The 15,762-nt window shown below is 32.1% G+C and overlaps 1 protein-coding gene across 1 annotated transcript; it reads right to left on the bottom strand.

Moving 5' to 3' along the window:
* Positions 1 to 522: 522 nt before the first annotated feature.
* LOC148281204 (uncharacterized) lies at positions 523 to 12,526 on the bottom strand. Its single transcript, XM_088227111.1, has 10 exons — positions 12,132 to 12,526; positions 11,886 to 12,049; positions 10,351 to 10,463; positions 9,939 to 10,063; positions 9,604 to 9,678; positions 9,256 to 9,415; positions 8,515 to 8,647; positions 7,165 to 7,364; positions 5,504 to 5,607; positions 523 to 5,000 (listed from the first exon to the last, which is right to left on the bottom strand). The coding sequence occupies exons 1-10, from the start codon at positions 12,306 to 12,308 to the stop codon at positions 4,179 to 4,181; spliced, it is 2,073 nt and encodes a 690-aa protein (XP_088083237.1). The 5' UTR covers positions 12,309 to 12,526; the 3' UTR covers positions 523 to 4,178.
* Positions 12,527 to 15,762: the final 3,236 nt, after the last annotated feature.

Below are 15,762 nucleotides of genomic sequence, written 5' to 3' on the forward strand. Positions count from 1 at the left end.
AGTTAAATATTAAAATTAGTTTGAAAAACATCTCATAAACTTATTTTTAAACCTTGAAATAATAAATTCATACTTCAAAAAACATTCTTTAAAAATATACTAATTTGTTCTTTTACAATTATTTACGTATTTTTTTTACATTAACTCATACCCACCGGAGATGGGATTTTTAGACCCTATAAATACGAAAATTATTGATTACGCGATAAACAAAATTTATTTGTGATTTTCGTTCGGTCTAATATTAAAAAGAAAAAAAAATTAAATTCAAACATAAATGAAAATTATCACACCAGAGTCAACAGTTTATTTTTAAAAACATATATAAAATGCAAAAAAATATTATGTGTTTGAGAGGTGCTTAGAGTCGCCGTGAATCTCATATCGCCTATTCGTCGTCACCACTGTGGATATAAAATAAATATAGATAAGAATTGGGAGATATTGTCAACCTTTGGCGCGTGCTATCTTTAACTGCTGAGTAAGAGAAATCTTATCAATAAAATAATTAAGGACAATATAACAATAATTAATTTTATTCCAGTAAAATGGCTAAATAGTGCAGAGCCAATTCTACCATATATAAAAAAAACATATTTCATTTTAATGTAACTTACGTTTATACAAATAAAATTATAAAAATAAAAACCTTTAACCACTGCTTACTAGTCAGATTTTTGTGGGTATTTAAAACTTCTACACAAGCAAAACACATAATAGAACATTACTTTGATAGCTTCCGTGATGAAATGGCAAAGCTTTTTACATTGTGTACACATAAAGATTCCGGGTTTGAATCCCGCTTAAAACACATTCATTGTCAATAAGAAAACAATAATGTTGCAATGATTTATTTTGAATTTTCAAGTGTAAATTTTGACGCGAGGTTTTTTGAAATATTAATAAGGACATATTCACAAACGATACTCAGGAGAACACAGCATGCTAAAGGATAAAGTAATAATCCATTTTTAGAAATACTATTACCAACGGAAATATAATTACTAAACAAAGATCATTCGTTTCCAACATATAGTTTTCATATAACTCGTCCACAGATGAAATGCTAATCTCGATTCGTGATCTATTTAGATAACATTAAAACAATAAGAATACAAACTATTCATTCACATCACGTGTACATAATGAAAAGTTGTTGACATAATCCCAAAGTAAAAAATACGTCAACTCCCAAGTATCTAATACGCACATACATCTTGAATAAGCGCGACAGGCGCATGTGACAGAAATCTCAGATTGACTTAGCACTATCAATCAGCATAATATATGTTCAACTATATTTTAAGCATCTATAAATGTCTGTAGACAAATATGGGTTTAACCCTTTCAGGAGTTTAACAAGATTAACAGAAATTTACATGTCTTATGACTTATGACATGTATTATACCTTCTGGTTTAGGGAATAACTTTCACTATTTTTATTTATGTTCAAACATCTATATTCCTTCAAGTCCGTGATATTAAATGAATAGTTTTTTTAGTTTAGAAAAAAGGTGGATCTATGAAATCAGACAAAATAACAAAAGGTCACTGAAAGCGAGTAATGAAAAAACAGCTATAAGTTTTGGATCCGCACTAAGTAGTATAAGCACAACAATGCAAAACGTTATGTTTGGAGCTAGCAGTCAATATGCTGAATTATTTTTATTCCATAAAAAAATGCTTAGTACCACTGGAGTATCCCGACTCGACACCAAATCACGTTACATTAGTATGATAAGTGATAATGTGATACCTAATACGCACTTACTGTCCAATGAGCGGCATGGAGCGGGACAGACGGGCGGTGAGATGGTAGTTCGACAGGCAAAATTCAGCAGATAGCACGTATTTGTAGGCTATTTGCTTCGCTTCTATATTTTAAATTATTATTAGAAAAAACGTGAGATATCTTACAAAAAAACTAATGACATGTCATCTCATTGCTTTAGGCCAACAGGCCCAAAAAGCGACTTTTTTAAACTGGGTCTATTTTGACCGACTTCGCCACCCGAGTTATTTTTTTAACCATCGGGCTTTACGAGTTTAAGATAATGGGAGGTGTCCCGTGCTGAGGGAAACATTTTATAAAATTTTGAAACATGCCTTATCAAACATAATTGAATCATAATCTCAAATACATATAAAACATAATAAAAACACAAAACTTACAAAAACTATAAATAAAAACATTTTTCTACCTGTTTGATATATACTTATCAATCCGTGCGATTATATTATTTGTATTACAGCACATACGTGAATATTACCGTGTGTGAGAAGATTGTTTGTTTTAACATAATTAATGTTTATAAGAAGATTTATGAACTTGGTAAAGTATTTCCTTAATGAATCGAAAGCAGGAATATTTTCTTTGTGTGATTCCATTCGGAGAATAAATCAATTGTCACTAAAGTACATAATATTAGTATAACAAGTGCTTGATCTTAGTGTTGTGTTTTGTAAACATAAACAATAATGTCATTACATTGAGACAATCCCATTCTATAAAAAAGAAATTATTAAATGAAAAGATGACATTGAACTTTTATAGTTTCTTAAATAATAAATTGAACTTAATTTTTAACAGCAGTATAGTGTAGAAGCACAGTCAGTTACACTCATATTGCCTCTACTCCGCGCGGGTCTGGGAGATAAGGAATGGTCAGTACGTAACATGCAAATGTACTCGTGCTGTGTGCAAGTATTGTTAAAATATTGTTTTATGACAGTTGCATTATAATGCTTTATTTTAGGTGTTTTCAAATATAAAATCAATAATTAAGATGAATAAGGTTGTAATCTAAGAGTATGTGAAGGGTGTTTCACAATTATTATATTTTAAAAGCTAGGAAATACGAATTTAGTATGGGTAACCTCAGGTTACCACACAGTGACTTTGGGACTGTATTTCCAAGTAAATTTTAACATGTTTTTAAAAAGGAGTATTATTGCATTAACTGTTTTTTTTATTGCATTAACTGGTGTTTTCCTAAAACTTTTTTAAAAAAGAAATGAAAAATATGGACTTCAAAACTAGAATCATAACATTTTGATAGCAAATGGCATAATTATGCCGTTTTCATTGCCAGCTCCTCAAGTATATACATTAACAATTATATTTTTTTAAATGTTTAATGAGAGCAGTTCATTTTTTAAGTTTGTAAGTAAACCTAATTTTTAAATAAATTATTGAACAAATTACTCTTTACGTAATAGAGAGATGGAAAATATATAAGTAGGTATACTCTAAAGGCAAAACTATGTATTGAAAAAAAAAACCAATGATTATTATGTAAATGCTCACCAATTTGGGTGTGACATTATTTACTAGTTGTTAAAATACAAATCAAATTCAACGATGGTAACATTTTTATATATGCTCTAATTCTTCCGTAATATTTGAATTAAAACATGAACCCTATTATTTATACTTAAATAAAAAACATTAAAGAAAAAATATTTTCATTGAATTCACAAAACAAATTGTGGCAACAATTCTGTTTGACAAAGCAATTTGGTGTATAAAGAAAGAACAATATTTAGAATTATTATTAAAAATATATTTCACTGCAGAGCAACCCTGATAAGTTAAAAAGATTTTCTTGACAAAATGGACCTTACTTGTAAACGTGGTATACAGTTAAGCCTTGGCATAGTGGTAGAATAAGGATGGTATTCCCACTATGCCTAGACGTAACTTTATACCAGGGGTGATATTCCAAACGCTATCGCGCACATATTATCTTTCGTATTTACATGCAAAATACATGAGAAAAACTATTTTGTCTCGCCATGAGAGCGGTTCAGAATAGCACCCCTGAATTATAAGTACGGCACAATGGATTTCCTGAAATTACAAATGTAATTATCTTTGTACTTAAAATAATGAACTACATTTTTGTTATACATAACATATTCCAAATCTGCACCTAGTAGTTTTGGTCATTAGAATGAAATATTTAGACAGTTAATGTATGTCTTGTAGTTTAGTGCAACGTTTTATTTTGTAAAACGTAGATAATAATATGTTTTATGCAACATCTCTTAATTGTAAGGAATATTGTTGCGTGATATAAGAATTATTTTAGAATACAAAAAATATCTACATTTTAAATTTAAAAAGGAAGACAAATATATTTAATAAAATTATTTGAAAAGGTAGGTAAGTAAATAATCACAGATCAAAATGAAGAATATAATCCTTAAGGGATAGGGGCAGATTCAGTTTATTTACATTCACTGCTGCTTTTCTATTGATGCATTTATAAATCTTTAATCTGGCAATTTGCTTCAGCGTGCGCGGTGCTTTGTAAAGATCTTTAATGAGATTGACTAGGTTATCGGTACTCTTAGCTGGTACTTGAGATATATATTGTGTGTGAAGGCTTTTTAAACAGGCGTATAGAGGTTCATGTTCCATTGTGAAGTAAAAGAGGTAAATTATCTTAGCAAAATTTGCATTAGGATCAGTCAAGATACTTTCTTTTTTCATAATTAAAGTTACGTAATAATACAGGATATAATTTTTAGATCCGTTTCTAAATGAATTTCTATTTTCAATGGCTTCAGGCGTTGGATAAATATGACTATTCGTTTGAGAATCATTTTCATTACAAAATATGGAAACTAGACTTTTGTTGGAGAGATGAGTATCAGGATCTGCTCCATATTGGATGAGCGTCAGGCTGAGTTGATGAATGCACAGAAGATCTTCGGCACTGCGAATGTTCTGTACCATATCTGCGCAACTCTGGAGAATATGCTGAGTGTTGACGGAGACTCGTACGTTGCAGTCTAGGCCGTGATGCAGCAGGAGGACGAGAAGATTTTTGATGAACTCGAAGTTAGACCTCTTTTCAGGAACTCCACAGTTCAGAGTGATGTTCTCACTGATGGTGAATATAAGTACATGTAGAGGAGTCAAGTTGCAGCGGTACGAACAGTTAGCATTGGCTCCATATTCTAGCAGAATACGAATGCAGTTTAAATAACAAACCTAGAAAAAGGAGAAACTAGATATGCAATATGGATATTTATTATTACAAAAAATCTATGATTCTCCTATATGTATATTAATATTACAAATGTATGTTTTGATTAAATCTTTTATTATATATTTCTCTAATAATGAATTGTAATCAGCACTTGTTGATGCATTGCAGGACACAGGCCTCCCCTTGTTTTCTCTCCACTTATCCTGCTTCTGCATCATCACCTGGCAAACCTCCTCATATCATCCTCTAATAATTATTATTATTCAATTCTAATATTTAGATAGTTGATTTTTTATACTTAAGTAGTTCTTAAATTTTTAATAAATGTCTTTTTCTATAATTAATCTACAAAAAAAATCTCCATCCTAGAATAGGCAGAGTCAAAATGGAGACTAATGTAACTAGAGAACACTACAAATTAATGTTAAAATGCTCTAGTTTTACATAGGTTCCCTGGAAATAAATACATATGTGTATATTTGTATATGAAATAATTAAATAATACCTTCATAGAATGTGTAAAATGATGAAGAGGATCCTTATTTATTAAAGGCACAAGGCATACCATTATAGGAACAGAACCATCACGACCAACCATATTGGGCTCCCCTAAAATAAAATAAAAACAATACATAAAATTAGTCAGGCAAACATGATTAAAATATTCAAATAAAGGCTACTGATTCTGTTTACTAAGATCTCAAGTTTAAAGGATTTTGAAACTATAGAAATTGCCAACACCTAGTAACATATTCAGTGGAAATAAAATTATTGGTGTTGTTGAAGAGTACATTTACCTTGGGCACAAAATCAAATTGGGAAAATTATATCAAACTGTGGAACTACCCAAACTAATCGGATTAAGTTAGGCTGCTTTGGGAAAGCTCAAACATGTTTTCAGAAATAAACAAATCCCAAACAATCTGAAGGCCAAAGTCTACAACTTTTGTGTTCTGCCGGTGACAAGATATGGTTTCAAAACCATGTCACTCACTGCCAGAAGTGTCCACAAAATTAGGTGCACTTAAATGAGGAAAATTTCGCATAACATGCATTATTTTGACATGTCTTCGCTTTGCTGTATTTCAGTTGCGATTTGTAAGATTCGTGTTATGCCCAAAACCGGGTACCCGTTAAATAGCGAGCATTTCATAATTCGGGTACCCGGTGTTAGGCTTCAGCTTGGAAGTATATAACTAAAAATTTATTTGTTTGGCATGGCAACTTCATCTCAATCGATTAATCGCAAGAAATTGGATCCTTCAAAAATTAAGAAAACCATAGAAGCTGTTCAAAACAAGATGATGGTATATAGGAAAATAGTGAAATAATAAATTAATATAAATGTATATGAAAGCAGCGCAGCAGTTCCACATATCGTAGACTTCCTTGGAAGATCATGTGAAAAAAAAAAGAAAATAAATTGTTTGGACAAATTGATTTCTCAAAAAGCTGGAAGAAGTTAGTTAGAAACTAATATTCTCGTGGACATAGATAACAATGATGATCCAATGATGAAGATGATGCAGATGCAGAGTGTGTTTACTGTAACAAAGCATATATATCTAAAATCAAAGGAGAAAAAGATAAAATGCATTCCAAGGAAAAAATGGGCCCATGTAGAATGTTGTGGTAGTGATTAATTTGATTTAATTTGTGATGTTGCTTTAATGGTTGATTTGATCACGCTACAATCTCAATACATGACTATTTCGCAATGGCTTGGGGTTGTAATTTTAGTACAAGAATAATCAATATTTTTAAAACATAATTTATAATATTTTCTTCCTAATTTTTCAAAGTATCCTGAAATATTATTCCTATTACCGGGTACCCGATATATGGACCTCTTTTTTTCTAACACAAAATATCTCCTTTTTCATGTTTATACATGTAAATCTAAAGATTGCTTAAAAGTGTGGTCGCTAAATTATTTTTACTGTACAGACATGATAAACACTGGGTACAGTTTAGGAAATTCGATCATTTTCTTTATTTCAAGGCTGCCTAAAAAAAGGTACCCGATAAATGGGCACTTTCCTTTACCTGCATAATACTTAATATGAATTTGTGAGGAATATTAAGTGCATGTTGCACAGTATTGAAACTAATTAGAATCGTTTTACTTTCTACTAATTGGAAAAGTTTGGAAAATATGACACTTACCTCCGTGAGCTAGCATCATGTTTAACAATTCGTAACAAACATCCCAATCTCGCACGTGACGCAGTGTACTAGCGAGGGCGCTATTTCCCGCTCTATTAATGGAAGGGTGGGCTCCAGCACTGAGCAAATGTCTAGCTAAGTTCAGGGCCCCCCATTTGTTCCATCGGTCATAACCGTACCTTGCTTCTTCCAAAGCGTACCTAAAATTTGAAGGCATCGAATATTCACTTTTGCACGGTATATACTGGGTTGGGCCAGTTGTACGGAGAAAAAAAATTGCCCGATTCTATTATACTGCCCGATATACACAGGCACACATTGGACACGTACTTTGACCGTTCTGGGTGCTAACAGACCACTGCGCACCGCTGAAAAGGCCATAGAACCGTTCGCATACGGCAGATTCAGCGGCAGCGCGGGTTTGAAAGTGCGAAATAATATTTTCATTTTTCAACATTTTTTTATTTCGTTGTAAATTTAAGTAAAGGTATTGGCATTTTTTCATACGGGACAAAAATTATGTTGTTATGCATATTAACGGGATTTCGTTATTTAAATGCCTTTTTGTATGAAAAATTGGTTTTACCTTTTTAGCATTATATTATATTATAGCATTTTTCGCTATATCGCGTTTCGTTACATCGCGGTTTTACTGTATCATCGTTTTTGAGGGCATAGGGCATGTCTATGTGAATTGACATGGACGTGTGACATGCAATGCTTGAAGTGATAGAAAAAAGAACTAAAATGTAGGATTGGGCGCGATTTGTATTTAGTCGAAACATTATGGCTGATCATTGGGTTGGCCAGAATGAATGAAGAAATATACCATTAAATGTGGAGTATGCTTGGTCAGCCAAAATGCAATACGGATAATCGCCGATTGGCTTTATTACAATACGGAGTCCTTTTGTAATTTGGCTAGATAATATGTATTCCGGCTAAAATGTCAATTCGGTTGTGACAGAGATTGCAAATACGAGACGCGAGATTTCATGTGTGTGCTCTTGCTTTCTTGGGGGATACATAATAATACAAGTAGGTAGGTAGGTATTATGATAAAGATTTGAAGTTAATAATTTGTTTTCTCGCTGAGGCATACGGCACGGTATGGCGTATTTTATTTTTCGTATGAAGCTAAATGATTACAGATTTTTATTTCATTCTGCCCTCGGTGCTTTAATTTTTTTGTTAATAGTTTAATTTATTTTTGTAAAACTGTTTCATTATTTTTACCAATTCTACAACTTATTACCTACTTACCGCATGAAAATTAAAATCGTATTTTAAATAATCAAATGCTACTTATTTAAAAAAGTAATAGGGCCAGAAAAAAAATATAGAGCTTACCTAACAATAAGTGCATGCAGTGGAGTGTTTCCGAGACTGTCGGGAGCATTTATAACTTCCTTACAGCCGTGGTCTAACAGCAAGCGTACTGTACTAAGCGTATCTTCAGCGCTCTTTCTGGCAGCTAGCAAAACTAGAATAACCAATCATTATAAATTACTTTTACTTAATAGTTCAGAAAACTGCAGTTTGAAATTACTAATCAGCTTAAGATAATTCTAACATGAAAACTTATAAGATTGTGAAATGAATCTTTTTTTAAATTTGTTGCAACAGAGAGCGAAAACACCTTTGAGAAGGGAATATGAAAGTCTAGGCATTTACAGGACTTATGACCCGTCATTGGCTGGTTTAAGTGGCCACTTTACACACTGTGTAACATTCACCATTCTGCATATGTTTAAACTTTTACATTTCCTCAACTCTTCCATCTGTTGACTTTTGTGAAGAAAAACAGCTGAAACCTTTATCATGTGGGTGAGATTCACCCGGCTAAACCAATTCACCTACTAGGCAACCCCTGAAAACAATTTTCCAATTTTTATACTTCTTTTTTTACCAGTTAGTTAATTCAACAATGTCTAAGTTCTGTAAATGCCTAGACTTCCATATTTCCTTCTGAAAAATGATTTCCCTATCTGTTGCAACAAATTTAGATCTGAATGGCTCCCTAGGGAGAAAATCCAGCCTGTCTGCAAACATTTGGACATATTTTAAAAGGAGATATTATAGTTTCCTTACCAACATGTAAAAGTGTCATTTGTTGTGTGCAAGTTCTAACTGATGTTTCAGCACCGTGCTGTATTAATAATTCCAGGAATTTAAGATCATGGAGAACAGCTTGATGTATCGGATAGTATTCTTCCTTTATCATGTGCAATTCTTCAGATCTTACATTGACCTTAAACATTAAGATGCAGTACATATAATTTTGGAATAAATAAATATTAAACCTTAGTAATTTTTCAAGTGCAGTAAATTTATATTTAAAAATTGATAAAGCAAAAAATAAAGCAGCATATTGAAAATTTTATTTTTCTCTTAAAATGTACATCGTTAACGGATTTGAACAATTTCATAAAAACAAACCAAATGTTGAACACAGTTCCACGCAGCTCTTTCACAGGCTATGTGCAATAATGGCTTTCTCACTTGGAATGGTACCTGTAACAATATCGAGTTTATTGAATGGAATGATCGGCTAAAATAATGACGGAAGTGGTCAAATATATGTTTGAGTGAATTTTTGTTTTGCAGGCATAAAAAAGCCTATTCGGTATTCAATTTAAACTAAGTAGTATTTTCTTAAGAAAAAATGTGCCATAAAGTTGGTACTCTCAAGGTATTACATGGAAATATTTTCATAATTTATTTACAGTTTAAATCGTCCTGTCAGATAATTTGTAAAAAAAATTGTAACTTACCCACGGTTCCTCCATTTTTTGCATCAAGATGTTAAGAATGCCGATTTGGTCTCCGTCTATGGCATAATAAATGGCATTTTGAATTTTTCCGAGTTGCCTTCCAGGAATCCCTCCGTCAGAAAGTGCTGTAAAAATTTGCACATATTATGTTAACTCATATATTATATTATTCTAAACGTATTTAACACAAATATGTTTGGAAAATTTAAATGAATGAAAATTTTAGAGGAATAAGTAGACAGCATATTTTTTTATGAGAGTCGCTTATTTTATCACATATTAGCTTGGTATTACAAATTTGCGTAGTATTTTTAGAAAATTAAAAATGCATCGACTTGATACATTTATTAATTTCCTAAGAAGTTGAGAAGCTTAAGTTTCCGCCAATAGTATGACTTTGCTGATTACTTACAAAATTTTCCACTCTCCTCACAGTTGTGTAGATGAGTTCCCGGAAAGCACATTCGAGCCTCGGCATCGATTCGAGCTCCATAACGTAACAGAAGCTCCACACACTCTTCGTAACTAGAAATAATATTCATGACTAATCAATTACGCTAGAATAGCAATTGGAAAAAAGATATAGTAATTAGTCCATACATTACGGGTGCAAGGTTGAAGAGAGGCAATGAATAAGCCCCATTCCAATCCTGCTACTATATTATACAGGGTGTTCATTAAACCCTGTGACATCCGAAACCACGATGATCAGTACGAGCAAGAAGACATATCGGCACATTAAAATTATTTTTTAGAACGTACAAATTTAAAAATAATATATATCAAAAAAAGCAAATGATTGCTTACTTCTGCAGAGGAGAAATGAGGAGGGGGGAGAGGAAGTCTGATGCGCCGACAACCGAGCGACTGCGCTCCCCTTTTTTCTCCCCTGCAGAAGTAAGCAACCAGTTGTTTTTTTTAAATCTTTTATTTAAAACCAAAATATTTGTTCTAAATATTTTTTAAATATGCTAATACGTCTTCTTGCCCATATTGATCATAGTGGTTTCGGATGTGACAGGGTTTAAAGAACACCCTGTATATTATGTAGCCCTATATATATGTTCAGCGGTATTGTGTATTCTGCTTATTTTATTTTATTTATAATATTAATGGCCTAAGCCAAATACAAAAATTTAAAATAACAAAAATAAATACAAATAGAAAACGCACAAACATAACATATACAGGGGTTGGCACTCGAAGTGTTACCAATTAAAAATTCTGTAACTTTGCCAATTTTGATTTAAAATTTAAAAACTTTAGTATATCTACACTTCAATTTTTTTTTAAATGTTATTGTTCGATGTAGCCAACTTTAGCAAAGGATAAAAGCATCGAGTCTGTCCAAGAAGGCTTCACACACTGCGCGAATGTGGGTTGATGGTATTTTTATTAAAAAAGATTTCAAAATGAACATAAAGAAATAGAGAGAAGAAATACAAGATCATTATGGCCAAAAAGGAATAAATTGCGCAACTGTTTAAGAACGTTTAAGAAATGTTTAAGAATGTCATTGTAAATAATTCAATTAGCAAATTCGTTAGATTATTTTCATTTCCAACTAGAATCAATGTTTATAATAATAATATTGGCAAGAATATTTTGCTAAGGAGTAAGTTTTGGCTAGCGGCTAGGCTGACATACCCCTGGTTATAGCCCTGTCTCCGAAGGACCAAGCGCCAGGTGCCTCTGCCTAGAATGATCTGGCTGGTGAGTATTTTGCAGAATGTAGAATCTAGATTATTTTGGCATGAAACTATCATAATTTGTGTTTTATCCACGTCTTTGGTATTTGTATTTTTGTTCTAGTTTGAGTTTTTCTATTTGATTATATTTTATGGCAGCATCCATGAATTAGACTTTATCAGTTAAATAAATAAATAATAATTGAAAAAAGAGTAACCATGATTTACAATATTTATAATTAATTTAACCGCAACTGACCCTTTGAGACACGCAATATGAAGTGGCAGGGAACAGGGGCAGCGGTTTACATCCAAGTGATGCCTGCTCAGTAGCCATCTTACTAACTCTATGTGATTTAGACCAACCACCTTCTGAAGAAGATTGTAACCAGCTTCATCGTGAATAGACAAAATATTCTCATGCTGTAAAACAAATAAATAAAAAGGATCATGAACAACCGAATATTATAATATGTAAGAGGTACCTAATTAACACCTATCTTACTTTGGGGATTTGCACTAATAATGCTTCGAGCCTTTGAAGAGAAACTTTGGGATTGGCTACTAAGGCGTCAAATATTGTCTGAACTTTAGAAGTCGTTCCTTCTGATATTCTGTGTCCATGACTGTTCGATAGTAAAGCACTACCATTCTGAAAAACTTGACTTAAACATCCGCCCATTTCTATTCTAGAAATGGTATCTTTTCTTTTGAGATATTCATACTAAAATACCGTTTTCCTGTAATGAATAAATGATTTTTTTACATTGTAACGATTTCTTATTTGTGAAAGATACTTCTAGAACATCAAAATAAATAAAAATTCAATAATTGTTAATACGAATTGACATTATACTTCTGACCACAGATTATCTTCTGACATATATTTCTGACATATGCACATAGACAAAAGTTATCGTGCCTAAAAACGAGTATCGTTTCAATATTCAGTATGAGCATACCGCCTGGTTCTTATGAGCATTTTTTAAAATAGAATTCTTAGCCCACTTTTCTCTAATATTATTATTTAATAAGAGTCGATTGTTGTATAGTAAACGGTATTTTCATAATGATTCATTATTTTATAATCTTTAAACAAATATGTTATTTAATGAAAGTTGACACAAAAAAAAAGAAAAATCCTTTAAACTTCCTTGTAAAGGGTACCAGAGAGAATAGAACGCCGTACCACTTTACTTTTACATACAGCTCCTACTTCCTAACATTTAAATCATAAATCTTTTTAGCCGCCCATTCGCTTTAAATGTCCAAACTATCGCAGCATCCATTTTTGCTGATCTCAGCCTTGTATGTGCATCTATCGTATATTGACGAACTTCACATTTGCCGGAGAGATCCTGTTTCGACAGCATTCAGCCTATTTTTATTATTATTCTTTCAGTCAGAGGCCGTGCTGGTCCATCTACCGTATCTGTCGCATGCAAATTATGCAAAAGATCAAGTTTTTACATGATTTCTTCCAGTGCAAACTTTATCTATTTACATGGGGCGAATTGCTATTCTAGTAATTTAATCCCCGTGAGCCTAAAATGTAAGAATATATATTAAAATAAACTTATTAATCGAAAGGTCTCATACGTGAATTCAATATTTCAAATGACATCTTGACCGCTTATGTACTTATTATCATTGCAAATGTGCGATCTACTACAGACGTGGCGTTTAGTGTTATAATAACAATTATCATGAATATTTATCTCTCATCTTAATTTTTTGACAAAATTGAAAATGAGACACGACATAACAAGTGGAGGCGTATATAAAAAGTATTATTATTACCATGTCAAGTTTATTTCAAAATTCTTTTGAGGATTTCTTCAATTTTGAGGTAACATTTAATGTTACCCTACAATTCATTTTTAAAATAATACTTTTGAATGTTTCATTTTCGAATATAATTCGTAATGTTATGTTATATACAATTTGCTTTTACTGCTACTAACTATTTAATTTACTATCATATAACAGTTTTAAACAACTGTGTGTTTTCATACTAAATTATACATTCTTCACTATTCAATGTGTTAATCACTCATTAACCGCACCTTTCGACATGAACCCGTAGACATGAAATATATCTGTAAATTTATTGTGGTTTTGGCAGCATCATTTTGAGTGAAAGATCCTTCTTTATTACATATAGATTGCCACGAATGAGATCCCGGTTCCCGAAATACTTATCAACTGAGGCCTGATGGGTCGATCAACTGAGGCCCGTAGGGCCAATAAATAGAGTATCGGAGGGCCGATTACACGAAGCCCAAAGGGCTGAATTTTCTTCTATTTGACAGGCTAGTTTTAATAATGGTTTTTCCAATTCCGTAAATCACTTTCATACATTACAGTCGGTAGCAGGACTCTACCAATTGTGAACATTTACGAGAATATATTATGTTTTTCGTAGAAAGAGGAAGTAGGTATGTAAATGCCAAGGTAGGTTTGAGAGCACTCTGTTTCTAGCACTTACTTTCTTTTAAATATTGCTCTTTATGTACACCCCAAATACTAATATTTTATTTCCTAGATAGATACCTATTACCTATACGAATTCTTCTATGTATTGAAATATAATAATACTTTTGTTTAAACTGGTTTTATATTTACTCGCATTTATACTATATTTTCTAACAACCATCACCTACGATTTTTCAACATTCTCAGCAAATATATTTATTTACTTTATATTAACCAAGAACTCTAAATTTTATTCCTTGCTATCAAGAAACACGGCATTATTGGCACATAAAAGTAAAACACTGTTAACTCTTAAAAGGCTGTGCTAAAAAAAAATTACGCGCGGAGATGTAACACTGTGTTACCCCAAGCAAAAAAACATAATATTCTGAAGTTCGGACATTTAAAAAAAAGACACAGAGGCATACTATTGAAAAATTCATTTTCCATAATTTATAAAAATTGTAATATAATTAAGGTCTGTTATAGCAAATAAATTTAAAATCATCAATAAGCTGCTCATTTACTTTTAAAGACGACACGGTTTTGTTGGTCGTGGTTAGTGACTATAATACATATATCTTAGAGCATTGTTTTTCAACCTGTGGGTCGCGAGAGATCGAGAAAACTTCAGTTTTTTTATATAACATATAATTTGTAAGACTTAAATAAAAAGTCGATAAGAGTTAAAATTATTATATTTAACAAAATTTTCCTATAATCGATCTTACAAGTCAGAAAAATGCTAGTTCAAAACATGTTATTACGAAGAAGATAAATATTAAAAATGTGTTTAAATAGAAAATGATTACATAGGTGCTTGCTTATCTTCGTTCATTTTAATGTGAAGGTTGCGCTTGAGTTTGTTCAATTAATTTCTCCCATCGTGGATCCGTTTTTGCCACATTAAGTATTAAATCGTTTTCCAAATTTAAGCGATTTCTTAGTTTACATTTTATTCGCGCCATTGATGAAAATGCCAATTCGCACAAGTACGAGGTAGAAAATGGAATCGAACACTTCCGGGTATTCCGGGTATTCTGTTTTTCTTTTTAACCAAAACGTATCCAAATTTTCAGACTTGAATTCCAAGTGTAACATCCCATCGGCAGATAGTTCCAGCAGATTCTCTTTGAGCTTAGTTGCTAAATTTGCCTCGTTTATAGCTGCATTTAAAAACGGATTTAAGATCCATCTTTGCCCAGTGTTATCCGATATCTCTTGCAGTGAGAAGTAATGGCACAATCCTTTTATCAAATTATGTAACACCATTTTCATACCAGATATATATGAGTTGATGTTGATCTCGCTTCCGACTTCTTCAATGAAAGACTGTGTGGACGAAAATGAATCAAAGTTGTTTTGATTTATAGATAATGACCACAATTCATTTTTTTTATAAAGCCATGGAGTTTGTCTTTTGCTGTAATGACATTTTCATCACGCCCTTGAAGATGGCTTGATTTCATCGCGCCCTTGGTTTATTTTTTTCATTAGGATGTTTTGTGTTTAGGTGGCGTACCAACTTCGATGGCTTCATGCTTTCTCTTGACAAAATTTCAAAGCAAATTACGCACTGCGGTTTACTGTCAATTACAGTAAACCCAAATTTTAAATAAATGTCGTAATAAAGTTGTTTTTTCTTTATTCCACTACTCCCG

The sequence above is a fragment of the Micrasema longulum genome, unplaced genomic scaffold, assembly GCF_059751315.1.
Source record: "Micrasema longulum isolate JH-2025_06_02 unplaced genomic scaffold, ASM5975131v1 h1tg000487l, whole genome shotgun sequence".
NCBI lineage: Eukaryota > Metazoa > Arthropoda > Insecta > Trichoptera > Brachycentridae > Micrasema > Micrasema longulum.

Excerpts from the sequence above, each read along its gene's own strand:
- LOC148281204 (XM_088227111.1), bottom strand. The coding sequence starts at position 12,308 with ATGGGCGGATGTTTAAGTCAAGTTTTTCAGAATGGTAGTGCTTTACTA. Across the intron at positions 8,648-9,255 it reads AATGACACTTTTACATGTTG|TTTTGCTAGCTGCCAGAAAG; the intron begins GTAAGGAAACTA and ends TGGTTATTCTAG. Across the intron at positions 5,608-7,164 it reads CATGATGCTAGCTCACGGAG|GGGAGCCCAATATGGTTGGT; the intron begins GTAAGTGTCATA and ends ATTTTATTTTAG.